The sequence below is a fragment of the Erpetoichthys calabaricus genome, chromosome 6 (genome assembly GCF_900747795.2).
Source record: "Erpetoichthys calabaricus chromosome 6, fErpCal1.3, whole genome shotgun sequence".
Taxonomy (NCBI): domain Eukaryota; kingdom Metazoa; phylum Chordata; class Cladistia; order Polypteriformes; family Polypteridae; genus Erpetoichthys; species Erpetoichthys calabaricus.
Genome location: NC_041399.2, coordinates 208764362 through 208778757, shown reverse-complemented (window position 1 = coordinate 208778757; position 14396 = coordinate 208764362). Strand labels below are relative to the sequence as shown.

General features: G+C 38.5%; 1 protein-coding gene across 3 annotated transcripts in view; it reads right to left on the bottom strand.

Annotated features, from left to right (window-relative positions):
• The window catches only part of phka1a (phosphorylase kinase, alpha 1a (muscle)), an 81312-nt gene extending 68151 nt beyond the window's left edge, over positions 1 to 13161 (bottom strand). For 2 of the 3 annotated variants that reach the window (XM_028791560.2, XM_051928957.1), the window contains exon 1: positions 12492 to 13160. In XM_028791560.2, the coding sequence (XP_028647393.1) occupies positions 12492 to 12569 (78 nt within the window). In that variant the 5' untranslated portion in view covers positions 12570 to 13160. Of the gene's footprint in view, positions 1 to 12491 lie in introns of all 3 variants that reach the window. The other variant, XM_051928958.1, reaches the window with a different exon arrangement.
• Positions 13162 to 14396: the final 1235 nt, after the last annotated feature.

Below are 14396 nucleotides of genomic sequence, written 5' to 3'. Positions count from 1 at the left end.
TAACAATTGTCACAGTAAACAAAAACAACACACAAAAAGGAAAATCTTAAAAGGAAGGTACAACTTTGAGCACTTCTCTGGATAATTCTGGACTCTTCAAATCTAACAGATACAAGTAAACTGCTTAGAATATGTAAAGACAGCAAGTTTATACATTAAGAACAGTATAGGTATTGCCAAGGTTATACATTCACCTTTATATTTTCTATTTACACTCGATTTCCATTATCCACAGGGATTATGTTCCTCAAAAACTCCACAGAAACAAAAATGACGGGTACTGAAGAACTGATCCTATGGGGAAAAGGGGGTTAGATTCTAGCTGACCCTATTCACTAAACGCTTGTGCTGCACTGTTAACATAAACACAAGTTTTTGCAGTGAAAATCAACAAAGCTCACTGCAATGTGTTCTTGTGCTTAGGAGCACTTGGCAAAAGCACTTCATTTTTGTTTTTTGTTCTTTATTCTGCTTTATACATTTTCTTTTAGTAGGAATTTGTTAGTTTTCATATACCCTTGGGGTCAGCCATTGTACAGCACCCTTGGAGTAATTGCAGGTTAGGGACCTTGCTCAAGGGCCCAGCAGAGATGGGTCCCCTTTGGCAGTAATGGGGATTCAAACCTGCAACCTTCCGGATACCAGTGCAGATCCTTAGCCTTAGAGACACCACTCCACCACTTCATTAGCACTATGCTTAACTGCCATTTTTTAATTTAAGAAACGTATCTGAAAAACAACGCAAAATACTGAGAAAATGTGTAATATAGTAAGAACATGGAGGCTTGTTAACATAACAGAAGCCTCAATAACAAGACCATAGTGTCCCCAGTGTAGCTCATGTCGCTGCTACCAAGGTAAGCTTCTGAGATTTTTTTTTTTTTTTTTACTGTGCATGGCCACAAGCAGACACGAGTAGGCTGTAGGTGTGATTGAATGGTTACGTATTCTAGTTCTTCCGTGTGAACGCCGACTACAATGAGAACTGACTGAGGTCACTTATGTTGGGTAGAATGCCTAGAAGGAGCTGGGCAGTCTCGTGGCCTTGGAACCCCTGCAGTTTTTTTGTTTCTCCAGCCATTTGGAGTTTTTTAGGTTTCTGTCCTCCCTGGCCATAGGACCTTACTTTTATTCTATGTTAGTGTTCCCCAATTCTATTTTCTTAGTTATTTTGTCTTTATTCTCTTTCTTCATCATATAAAGCACTTTGAGCTACATCATTTATATGAAAATGAGCTATAGAAATAAATGTTTTTATTGAAACCTTTAAGTCAGGGGTGTCGAACTGCAGTCCTGGAGGGCCGCAGTGGTTGCAGGTTTTCATTCTATCCCTTTTCCTAACCAGTGACCAGTTTTTCACTGCTACTTAAATTCTTTCTCCCTTCATTTTAACAGCCCTGTTTTTAAGGATTCAGTCCTCTGAAATGATTTGTTTCTTCATTAAATGACAGCCAAACAGAAATGAAACGTGAAACGAGCTAACAGATGACCAGCTGAATTGGGATTTCAAACTCCAACCAATCTCTTAATGAGAAGCCGATTCTTGCTGGTCATTAAACCAGTTATTTAATTCTAAGGCTTGTTGCTGCTCTCATTCTGCCACAGCAGACATTTCCAAAAGTGATGATTTTCTCATCGTCAAAATGTTTAGGTGACCAGAGAGATCAACCTTACTGAGACCTTCACCTTTCTTCATTTTCAGATATTGTGCAGTGGGCACAGGTGAGCTGGTCATGTGGCGGCTTGTTTCGTGTCTCACTATTATTTGGCTGCTAATTAAGAAAAAAGCAACAACAAAGGAGCTTGAGTCAAGTTATTTAAAATTAAGAAAAAAGAAGTTAATTAGCAGCAAAAACTGGTCACTAATTAAGAAGATGGTTAGAATGAAAGCCTGCCGCCACTGCGGCCCACCAGGACCAGAGTTTGACAGCCATGCTGTAAGTGAATATGCGGGAAAAGAATCCACAACATGGAGGAGGATTTACTGTATTTGACTAGAGAATTTTGTTTTTTCAGTTTTTCTTTTTTGTTTTTTTGTAAATCCATCTATGGCTACTTTTCAACCATTTGTCTCCTCTTTTGTTCAAAGAAAACTCAAGTGCCAAGTCTAAAGCAAATGCTTGTCGTTAAGTATTATATGAAGGTTAACAACAAATATCAGACTTGTACTATATTGTACATCTGGTGTTTGTTTTGCTACGCAGATTTAATTTCTTAAGAAACCTGAAATTCAGGTGTAGCTGAAAGCTACATGTTTGAAGTTCATTCCTAAATACTAAAATGAATACCTGCAAATTATTTGCTCAAGACAAAAAAAAAAAAAAAATGGAACAGTCTTCTAAGAAGAGATTTATTCAAATGTATGCAGGGAATTACCATATGGAAAGTATGCTTGACACGGATGTTTAGTTGTTTGTTTTGAGAAGCTATTTGCTATGTAAGGGAATGACACATTGTACTGCTAAAAAAATTAAACTGAAAAATGAAAATCATATTTTCTGTCGTCTTTATTCTTTTCAATGTGTATCATTTAACTTTTCAGAGTGGCATTTCTCACTGTAAAGACTGAATTAATCATTGTTATAGGCTGCATGGTGGTGCTGCAAACAGCAAGAGTTGCCTAAATATGGATCCCAGGTTGAGATGTTATGCCTCCTCATGTTTTTGAGGGTTTCTTAAAGGGACTACATTTCATTTCTGAAAATATAGCCACATTTACAAAATGGGCTAATGATGACCTGTTAACATATTTACTAGATTTTACCTAAGCTATCATAAACAGTAATACAGATATGTTTAGCGCAGTGTTTCCCAAACTCTGTCCTGGGGAACCCCTGTGGCTGCAGGTTTTTGTTTCAACCAGCTTCTGTTTTTAATTGAACTCTTGGGCTAATTAAGTGAACTGATATTTCCCAAGTTCTGTGTTTTGTTTGGGAACAATATAGAAATTAGAAAACTAAGTTTGCTAAAAATAAAAATATTAAAATGTTCCAAGCAGTTATATAGGAATAAAGTATTTTTTTCTTTTTAACAGTATTTTCATCTTGATTGTCATTCTACTTTTCTAGATCTTCTAATTGTTTAATTAATCTATTACTTACTAATTAGTGGGTCTGACTCTAAAGTAGTTGCAGCCTTTGATTATTCAGTGTTGTTTGCCTGGGTGTCTGATCTGCTCGTTTTAAATTGTCATTATTAAGATACAACAAAGGGGGAAAAACTGCACAGAGAAAGGGCAAAGTATAATGAAATCAACAAAAGAGAGTTAAGCATTTAAATCTATAGCAAAAGCAGAAATATTTCTAAATGTCTTATAAATGTAAAAATCATGCTGCTATGCTTTTCTGAATGTTGAATAAAAGAAAAAAAAATCCCAGCTAATTAAATGAGATCAGTGCTATCAGGTGTTGTCACCGATTAGGAATCCGGTTGGAACAAAAACCTGCAGCGACAGGGGTTCACCAGGACTGAGTTTGGGAAACACTGGTTTAGCGCTATGTAAAATAATATTGAAACGGCATTCTCCTTTTCTAAGCAATTGCCAAAGAAATTAAAAACAGCAAATAAACCTAGGTTATGGTGTAAAAACTGGTGAATACAAATCAAGGGATGTTATGTTCAAACTGTATAATGCACTACTGAGACTACAACTGCAACACTGAGTGTAGATTTAGTTGCCAAACAATAATCCGTAAAGACAAGACAAAAATGCATCTCCTACTGTTGAGAGTCTCAAGGAACTAAACCTCTTGGGTAGAGAAGATTATGTGGGGACCTATTCAAGGTTTAGCAAATTCTGATAGACACATTGATAAAGTTCACCAGCAGAATTCATTCAGTTAAACTGGGAATAACATGCTACATCGGAGAACCCTTCAGGGAATTAAGGGAGGTGACCTTTAAAGTGGAGCAAGGAAATACTTTGTTTAAAAAAAAAATTTTTTTAAATAAAATGCTATGGTACTCTAAAACAAACTACCAAGTAATTTAGTTGAAGTGAAACACTGACATATTTTAAAAAGTTCCAGGGTTAGACATTGGTAGAATTTAGAAATTAGCTAACCAAGTTAACTGGATGGCCAGAATGGCCTCACATTTTTAAAGTCTACTGTTCAACTGACGTGAAAGAACTGTGGAGGTAACTATGAAAATTGTATAAGGAAGAATTTCCAATGAGACTGTGTTCCTTCAATGTAGGTAGTGACATTCTTCACATATTTCATAACTGCAACTTTCTAAGCCAGTGGCTGCCAAGCTCAGTCCTTGGGACCAACAATGGCTGCAGGTTTTTGTTCCAACCAGATTCACAATCAGTAATACTAATCAATAACAACCGATTTCTTTTGATTAGCTTGTATTTTTTACTCTTCTCTCATTCTGCATTCAGAAAAAAACAACAGTATGTTTTTTTTACATTTATAAGACATTTAGAAATATGTCTTTTTTTTTTTCTAAAGCTATAAATGCTTAACTCTCTTTTGTTGATCTATTATTTTCCGCTTTTCCTGTGTAGTTCACTCCATTCATTTAACCCTAATAGTGACAATTAACAACCAGCATAACAGACAGCCAGGATGATGAAGCAGCAACGACTTCAAGTGTCAGACTCGCTAATTAGTACATAATCAATGAAATTACCAAAACACCTGGAAAAGCAGAATGAAAATTAGGTTGAAAATACTGTTAATGACTTAAAAAAAAAAAAAAAAAAAAAAAAAAAAAAAAAACACACATTCCGTATATACTCACGGATAAGTCAGGGCTTGATTTTACCATATAATTTCCGGTATTTTATAATGTCAGTCATAGAAGTCAAATGCGGAAAACTCATGCTATTGATCCTAGAGATTATGATATGCTCACGCCCACCTGAGAGAGTAACCATGGGGCACACTACCTTTTTTTTTTTTCTCTACGTATTGTGCCTACGTGACCACATGGGAACACCGAACTATTCCGAAGTGACATTTGCACTGTTTGTGTATTTCACTCCCTCATACACCTTTATCGTATTGGTAACTGCGCTGCTGCAACAAAATTCGATGTGTCTGAGAAACTGGTGCGAGATTGAAGGAAGCAAGAAGATATATATATATATAAAAAAAAAAAATTTAAGTCTCACATTTTTGAACGGGCGTATAAGTCAGGGTCTAATTTTATGATCGATTTTGCGGGTTTCAAAACCCAACTTATACGCGAGTATATACGGTATTTCCAATATAATTGCTTATCACAGTTTAATAAAAATCTACCAGACTTAGTTTGTAATTTCTACATTGCCCCCAAAACACAGAAACTGGGAAGTAATGACTCACTTAATTATGCTAAGAGTCCAATGAAAAACAGAAATTAGTTGGAACAAAACCTGCAGCCACAGTGGGTCCCCAGGGCCGAGCTTGGGAACCACTTTTCCACACTGTAGTGAGATAGGCCCATAACATGACTTCAAAACAGACATGCCAAATCAACAAGCTAATTAAAAAAGACACTCAGTTATGGGATGCCCTTTGGAACTGCTGGAGATAGAAGTGGAAGACGGCATGAAGAGAAGACTGACTGCCAATATGAACAAGCCGAACGGTGTCAAGAAACGATACGAAGACTCCTTCATACATATGGCAATAGAACTTTACAACACCTCACAGTAATCGTGACTGCTCTTTTTTATCTTTAGTCAAGTCAGCCCTTTTTTTTCTTTTTAGTAATTCTAGCATGTATTTGTGGGGCGTTGTTGTTATCGTATACAAGGTGGGGCATAAAGATCTCCCACAATTTGAGAGAGAACTGTGCAGGCTGTACTGGGGCTAGAGAGGTGGGGTAGGTCTCATTCGGTAGGTTAGACCCTACAGTTTTCAGTATCCATCATGAGCTGGACTGGTAGTTTCAACAGGACAGGGTCACAGATCACACAGCATGACGTTTACTCAGAGTGTCGAGGGAAATGTTTCCTGGGCATTTGATCTCTTTAAGGGGAGACGGGGTGGCCAGCATGGTTACCAGATTTAAGCCCATGTCACTTTTTCCTTTGGGGTTACCTAAAGGAAAATGTTTTCAAACATCGCCCTCGATCTCTTCAGGATTTCAAGAAAAGGATCAAACAGGAAATCAATGCCATTCCGCCTAAGATGACTCGGAGAGTGATGGAGAACTTGCCGGGAACGTCTTTTTAAAACCCATTTAAACAAAACTGCTTATGTAATTTTCAGAAATATATACATTTTTTTTTTTTAAATAGATTTGTTCATTTTTTTATACCCCTTCAAAATGTGGGAGATCTTTACGCCCCACCCCATATATAAATGTGTGTATTATATGTCTGTCTGTCCCGGAAGTGTGAGGCTATAGCATGAAGCTCAAAGAGTCGGCAAGGCGGCACCAAGTCGGAAGAAAAAAAGAAGTTAGAGGCTATATCATGAAGCTGAAAGAAAGCGACTCCATTGCCCAAGTGAAACCGCCGAGGAAAGACAAACGAAAAGAGAAACTCACTTAGCTGTTGATAGACAAAGGGGGCGAGCACATCCGCAAAACGAAACCACCAACTCTGCATTTCAATTTTTTTTTCTGACCATTTCAGTAGCTTCTAGGAGCCCGGGCTTTTTACAGCACGGGCTTACACAGCTAGTTTATTGGAATATTTTTTTGAGTTTCTACAAAATGCTACATTTCTCCTTTGGGAGAAACAAAGTACAATCTGTCTGTTCATTTAGAAATTTTTGCAGAAGACTATCAGTTCTCAGTTTAGAAAGTGAACCAATTCAGTGAAAAGTTCAGGTTAACAGTGTACATGTTATCACTGTATATGCTGTACCTTGCTGTCACAGCTCAGAAATGAAGATTTCACTACTAAACATGTTTTAAGGAAATTCTGTTCTGGAAATCTATGGTGGCCACAGGTTTTCACTATAAGCATTCAATCAATTACTTTGTACAAAGGGTGATGAGAAAGTTTTCGGACTGCTCTACCTTAAAAAAAAAAAAAAAAAAAAAAAAACACACCAAGAAAACCATATAAGTTGTTTTTCAACATTATTCCCACCTATACAAAATACACCCGTTGAAATGTTCATAAGGCTTTTCTGTGCCATTCGCCACTTTCATTTTGCTTGTGCATCCACTTTTTTGTAGCACAATTTGAGTACTTCTGGACTTAGCTGTGGTCTGTGAAACTGCACAGGTAAACAGACCCTCTGCTTAATATTTTCACTTATTTTTCTTTAAATTTTAATCTTTAGTTGCATACATCTCGCAGTGAACTTTGCATTGTTGATATCATCCAAAGTATATTCGTTAATGAATCAGTTAATGGACTGGACCCATAACCAATGAATGGAGGGTTGGGGCTAAGCCTAAAATTGAAATATTTGGTCACATTTGATTGTGCTTTGTTTATGTTTACGAGAGTGCTACCCAAAAGTGATTTATTTAGCAATATTTTAGTAAGATACATGCATTTGGAACATTATGAGCACATGACTGGATGACTTAACATGTGACACGAATAATGTGAAATTTTGATATTGTTTGCTGTTGCTTCAATGTTGATAACCAAAGATGCCTATTCTATCAGAAACTTTGTTATCTCTGTTCTTCAAGAAAACACAAGGTTAAAAATTTTCTTAGCCATCGCTATAGGCTACATAGGAAAAGTAACATGAAAAAAACATGTATTTTTGTTTGTTTTGTTCATAGATAGATAGATACTTTATTAACCCCAAGGGGAATTTCACATACTCCAGCAGCAGCATACTGATAAAAAACAATATTAAAGAGTGATAACAATTCAGGTAAAACAGACAATAACTTTGTATAATGTTAACGTTTACCCCCCCCCCCCCCCCCTCGGGTGGAATTGAAGAGTCGTATAGGGTGGGGGAGGAACGATCTCCTCAGTCTGTCAGTGGAGCAGGACGGTGACAGCAATCTGTCGCTGAAGCTGCTCCTCTGTCTGGAGATGATCCTGTTTAGTGGATGCAGTGGATTCTCCATGATTGACAGGAGTCTGCTCACCGCCCGTCACGCTGCCACGGATGTCAAACTGTTCAGCTCCGTGCCTACAATAGAGCCTGCCTTCCTTACCAGTCTGTCCAGGCGTGAGGCGTCCTTCTCCTTTATGCTGCCTCCCCAGCACACCACTGCGTAGAAGAGGGCGCTCGCCACAACCGTCTGATAGAACATCTGCAGCATCTTACTGCAGATGTTGAAGGATGCCAGCCTTCTAAGGAAGTATAGTCGGCTCCGTCCTCTCTTGAACAGAGCATCAGTATTGGCAGTCCAGTCCAGTCCATCATCCAGCTACACTCCCAGGTATTTATAGGTCTGCACCCTCTGCACACAGTCACCTCTGATGATCACAGGGTCCATGAGGGGTCTGGGCCTCCTAAAATCCACCACCAGCTCCTTGGTTTTGCTGGTGTTCAGTTGTGGGTGGTTTGAGTCGCACCATTTAACAAAGTCCTTGATTAGGCTCCTATACTCCTCCTCCTGCCCACTCCTGATGCAGCCCACGATAGCAGTGTCATCAGCGAACTTTTGCATGTGGCAGGACTCCGAGTTGTATTGGAAGTCCGATGTATGGACCGGAGAAAGTACAGTCCCCTGCGGCGCTCCTGTGTTGCTGACCACAATGTCAGACCTGCAGTTCCCCAGATGCACATACTGAGGTCTGTCTGTAAGATAGGCCACGATCCATGCCACCAGGTATGAATCTACTCCCGTCTCTGTCAGCTTGTCCCTAAGGAGCAGAGGTTGGATGGTGTTGAAGGTGCTAGAGAAGTCCAGAAACATAATTCTTACTGCACCACTGTCTCTGTCCAAGTGATATACAGTATCCTAAGTCAGAACAAGTATAGAATTTGGTGACACAGCCTATTCTTAGTGAAATACTTATTGAGTTATAATTTTTAGATAACCTTCCACTGACTGACTTAAAATCTCTGACACTACTTTGCAAAGTCTTCAAGATGCAATAAATACTAATGATCCCGACATGATGTGTTACCCATCACCTGTATGGTTAAGATCTGTCTGACCAAGTTTCTTATCTTATACACCCAGCAAGCAAATAATTTGGAACACCTGTAAACCTGTTAATCCATGCAGTTATCTAATCAGACAATCATATGGCAATGAAGCACAATGCATAAAATCCTGCAGGTAAAGGTCAGGAGTTTCAATTAATGCTCACATTAAACACCAGAATGGGGAAAAACAGGTGATCTCTGTCATTTTGACTGTGGCAGTGATTGCTGGTGCCAGGCAGGTTGTTTCGTGTCCCTCTCTAGCTACTGATCACTTGGGATTTTCATACAAAACAGTCTCTAGAGTTATTCAGAATGGCGTGGTGGTGGTTGTTGGGTATACACACTAATACAGTGCATTGCCGCACCCACCACACAACAAACCACCTCAGGATTCAAATTAAGACCCGAGTGTAGTCATTCAACAGGTGATACGACAGCACCACACAAGTTCGGATGGAATGGAAAAGTGTGACATTTTTTTACGTAGTTGGAGTGCCAATCCTGCTACCAAACCCCAAATTTTCCCTTGCAAGTTGGAGGACCTACTTTCAGGACTGGATGCAGGTTAATGTCATACCCAGGACAGAGCAATTGCAGATTAAGGACCTTGCTTAAGGGCCCAATGGAGTGGAATCACTTTTGCCATTTATGTGTGAAAAATAAAAAACATCTAGTAAGCAGCAGCTCTGCAAAGCAGAAATGTCTTGTTGATGAGGGAGGTCAGAGGAGAATGGCCAGACTGGAATGAGTTGACAGAAAGGCTACAGTAACTCTGAGAATGCACAGAACGATGATCCCTATGACAGAAGAAGGCCACATTGGATTCCACTCCTGTCAGCCAAAAACAGAATACTAAAAAACTCTCAATCACAATCCCTCCCAGTCACTAATGGTGCTCCCCAAGGATCAGTGCTTAGCCCTTTACTGTTTTTAATATATCTACTCCCTTTAGGTGGCATTCTTAAGAAATTTGGAAATGATTTTCATTGTTATGCAAACGATACTCAGCTCTATATATCTACAAAGCGCAACTCTGTCCTTCCTGCCTCAATGACTGTCTTATTTGAGGCAAAATCTTAGTTTTCTTCTAATTTCCTCCAGCTCAATAGCCATAAGACAGAGGTTCTCCTCATTGGCTCCAAGTCTGCTGTATCAAAATCTAATTATTTCTCGCTTAATATTGACGGTACCTCAATCTATCCCTCGCCTCAGGTTAAGAGTTCGGGGGTTATCTTTGATAGTACTGTCTTTTGAATCCCATATCAATAATGTTACACAGTCTTTTTTTTTTTTTGCATTTTTGTAGCATTGCAAGCTTGCGACCCTACCTCACAATAAATAGCACCGCCATCCTTACCCAATCATTGATCACTTCCCGCATTGATTATTGCAATTCTGTTCTTTTTGGTTTCCCACATAAACTTCTCCATAAACTCCAGCTTGTTCAGAATTCAGCTGCCCGTATTATAACTCTGACCTCTTCCATGCAACACATTACCACATCTCTTAAACAACTTCATTGGCTTCCGGTAAAATTTTGCACAGATTTTAAAACTTTTCTACTTACCTTCAAAGCACTTTATAACCTTGCTCCATTATACATGTTATACACCTAACCACACTCTTAGGTCCTCTCATTAACCAAACACCCCCCGGGGCACCTGATCACCATAGGTTCCAGGGCATTTAGTCATTGTGCTCCTCGTCTCTGGAACTCACTACCTCAAAACATTCAGGAGACAGATTCCCTACCTATTTTCAAATCTTGTCTTAAGACTTATCTATTTAGATTAGCTTTCACTACATAACCTTAGGCTACATAGGTGTATGTATATGGGTATGTGTGGATTCATGTTTTTGTTGGTTTTATGATTTTATTATCTGTACGGTGTACTTGGGTGTTTAGAAAGGCACCTTGAAATAAAATGTATTATTATTACTAAGATTGCAGTGTACACAGGCTCACCAAAACTGGACAGTTAACTGGAAAAATATTTCCTGCACTGATGACTTTCAAGTTCTACTGAGGCACAGAGATGGTAGGGGCACCAGCAGCATGAATCCTTGCATCCAACCTGCCTTGAGTCCATAGTGGAGAATGTTTTCTTGGCACACTTTAATACCAGTCAACCTTTATTTGAAAGGAACAATACTCAAAATAGGCCATGGCAGACCATATACATCCCTTCATGGCCACATCCAGCATGGCAATGCATCATGTCATAAACCAAAACGCGTCTCAAACTGGTTTCACCAACATAGCAAGGAGTTCAGTATTCTTCAGTGGCCTTCCCAGTCATCAGATCTGAATTCAACAGAACACTTTTGGGATGTAGCAGAAAGGGAGATTTGCAGCCTGAATGTGCGGCTGATAAACCTGTAGAAATTGTGTGGTGCAATAATGTCAACATGGAACTGAATCTCAAAAGAAGGGTTTCCAACATTTTGTAGAATCCATATCATGAAGAACTGAGGAAAGAGGGAGGCCCTACCCAGTATTAATATCATGTTATAATTGAGTGACTGAGTATACTGTATATATTTGGACCTTTCAAGCTATTCTCAAATGAGCTACTAATCACTTCTAACTGGCTCAGGTGCGCCTGGTGCAGATATGATTAGAGAACGATTACTTCTTTTTTGCATGACGTAATTCTTCTTTACCTACATCTTTTTTCTACTACCTGCAGGTACTCAGAACAACATACAAACTTTAACGGATACTAATTCTTCATAACTGACTAGTTCTGATGACACACATATCTAACATTTAAAAACAACAGGGATTCACTTGAAAAATAATTAAGTACAAAGACTGACTGTCACTACCTGATGATAAACAACAGCAAGCAACATCAAATAAGCAGAAACAAAGATAGACTGTGATAAAGAACAGCAAGCACCACGTACGTAAGCATATAAAACTAAGAACTGCAATGTGCAATAAAATAATGAGGGACATTTCATGGAATGATTATGAAACATCACAATGCCCAAGGTTTTTAAAGCCGGGAGTATAAGAATAAACAAATGACACAAGTCCCAAGAGAAGATAATAAAACTACCAAACTCTTTTTAGTATAATTTTATGGCCTTCCACTTGCGTTGTTTAATAGGAAGTTTCAACAGCATACAGTACTATAAAAATGTGTACTATAGTGAACAAAAGAGGCCGAATGAAAAAAAAAAATTATACAATAAAACCACTGGTAAAAGAAAGAATCTTCACAGCATGCATGGTTACTACAAAAGAATTACTGAAGTGGTTTAAATAAACGACAGATGCCTAAAGAATCAAAAACATGACAAAGATTGGGAACCCCTGGATGCAATACCTTAAAACAAAACTATTGAATCTATCCACGCCAACGTGTTGCGGGACGCGAGATCCCATCTCTCAAAGTAATAAACTATAAAGTAGTTTACACATGCTCTTGAAAGCGATCTCAGCGGACAAGGAAAATATCCCACCTGGTGACAAAGGATGGTCTGCTGTACGATCCTCGCGTAGTTGTCGAGCTTCACTCCAGAGTTGCTTCTGCTCCTCATTGCAAGTTCTTGATCAGACGCCCCCTACCGTCTTACTACGCAAACAACGCTAATAAAACTAAAGTATTGTATACATGTACAAAAAATAATAAATAAGACTGTGCTTCGTACGGCAACCTTTTTTTTCCTCTAAAATAAGAGTAACAATATGAAGTCCCAATGTACTCTTAACCATATAAGATGGCCAAACTTTTACCAGTTAGCTTTTCGACTTGCAGCCTCACCAAACATCTCATAAAGCAACGTTTTCTAAGTTCTGTCCACAACTTCACGTATAAAACGACGTCTTAAGTGAAAACATTGGTGAAATTCAAGATTAACTATTAGATTATTGTCATGTTAAAACATATCAGGGCGTGAAAGTAATAAAGAGCGAGTATTACTTGTCAATAAACGTCTATATTTTTCCGTAAAATACCACTACCTTCTACCCCGCGATTAAAAAAAAAGAAAAGAAACAGGCTAGTATAAATAAAATACAATTCTTTGCCACTTTTGTTTGACTTAACAAACTAAACCGTGTACTCGCCGGCCACGAACCCTCCTGCCCGTAGCTTCCTCTCTCTTGCTCGATGCAGTGCGCTGGGCTGCCTGCAACCGGACTCTCACAAACAAACCACAGCAGGTCCTGGATGAAAAATAACAATAAAATCATAAGAAAAATGAAAGATAAATAAATATGAATCGTGATGGATAGTTTATCAAATATACCCATATATTGAAAGTATTCTTTAGTTATTCTAATTTCATTTTGATATACTTAACTTGTATTTATTTATAAAGATTCTACACAGCTTTCAGGACGTAACCCACGCCGGCGCTTTTCTGGGCCCTCAGTGAGCGCAGCACGCGCCTTGCACACTGAAGCGGGTCCTGTTCAGCATAAACTAGAGGGTTCCGTCTTGGAAGGCTGTCAATTAATTCAACTGTGGTGCTCGCGGTAAACGCACCGTGGCTTTATCCATCGATAATACAGGTGCATCTTAATAAATTAGAATAGCATCGAAAAGTTAATTTATTTCAGTAATTCAATTCAAAAAGTGAAACTCGTATATTATATAGATTCATTACACAAAGAGTGATATACAGTATTTCATGCGTTTATTTCATCTTATTTTGCTGATTATGCCCTACAGGTAATGAAAACTAAAAATTAAGTATCTCAGAAATGAATTTTAATACAGAAATATTAGAATATAGAATTATTATTATATTATTATTATAAGAATTATATAGATTACAAGACTACTGAAAAGTATGTCCGCGTACGCACTCAATACTTGGTTGGGGCTCCTTTTGCATGAATGACTGCATCAATGCTGCGTGGCATGGAGGCGATCAGCCTGTGGCACTGATGTGGTGTTATGGAAGCCCAGGATGCTTTGATCGCTGCCTTCAGCTTGTCTGCATTGTTGGCTCTGGTGTCTCTCATCTTCTTCTTGATAGATTCTCTATGGCAGGGGTAGGCAACGTCGGTCCTGGAGTGCCACAGTATGTGCAGGTTTTTGTTCCAACCCAGTTCCTTAACGAGAACTCAATTATTGCTGATGAAGCACATATTGCTTAAGTGACATTTTAATGCTTCATTTTAGTGGTCTCGCTTGTTAAGGTTCTCCAACCTTAATTGCTTATTTCAATCTTAAACTGCTGCATTCAGTGTTTTAATTGCTCCTTATTAGCAATAAGATGTAAAAGACAAAGCAGCCAGCAGTTCTCCAGCTAGCTTTTTTCCAATTACATCTGTGTGTGTTCATCATGCACGGTTTGATTTAATAAAACACTTAATAGAAAAATGTGACAGACTGAAAATGATCTGTTTTAGGCTTC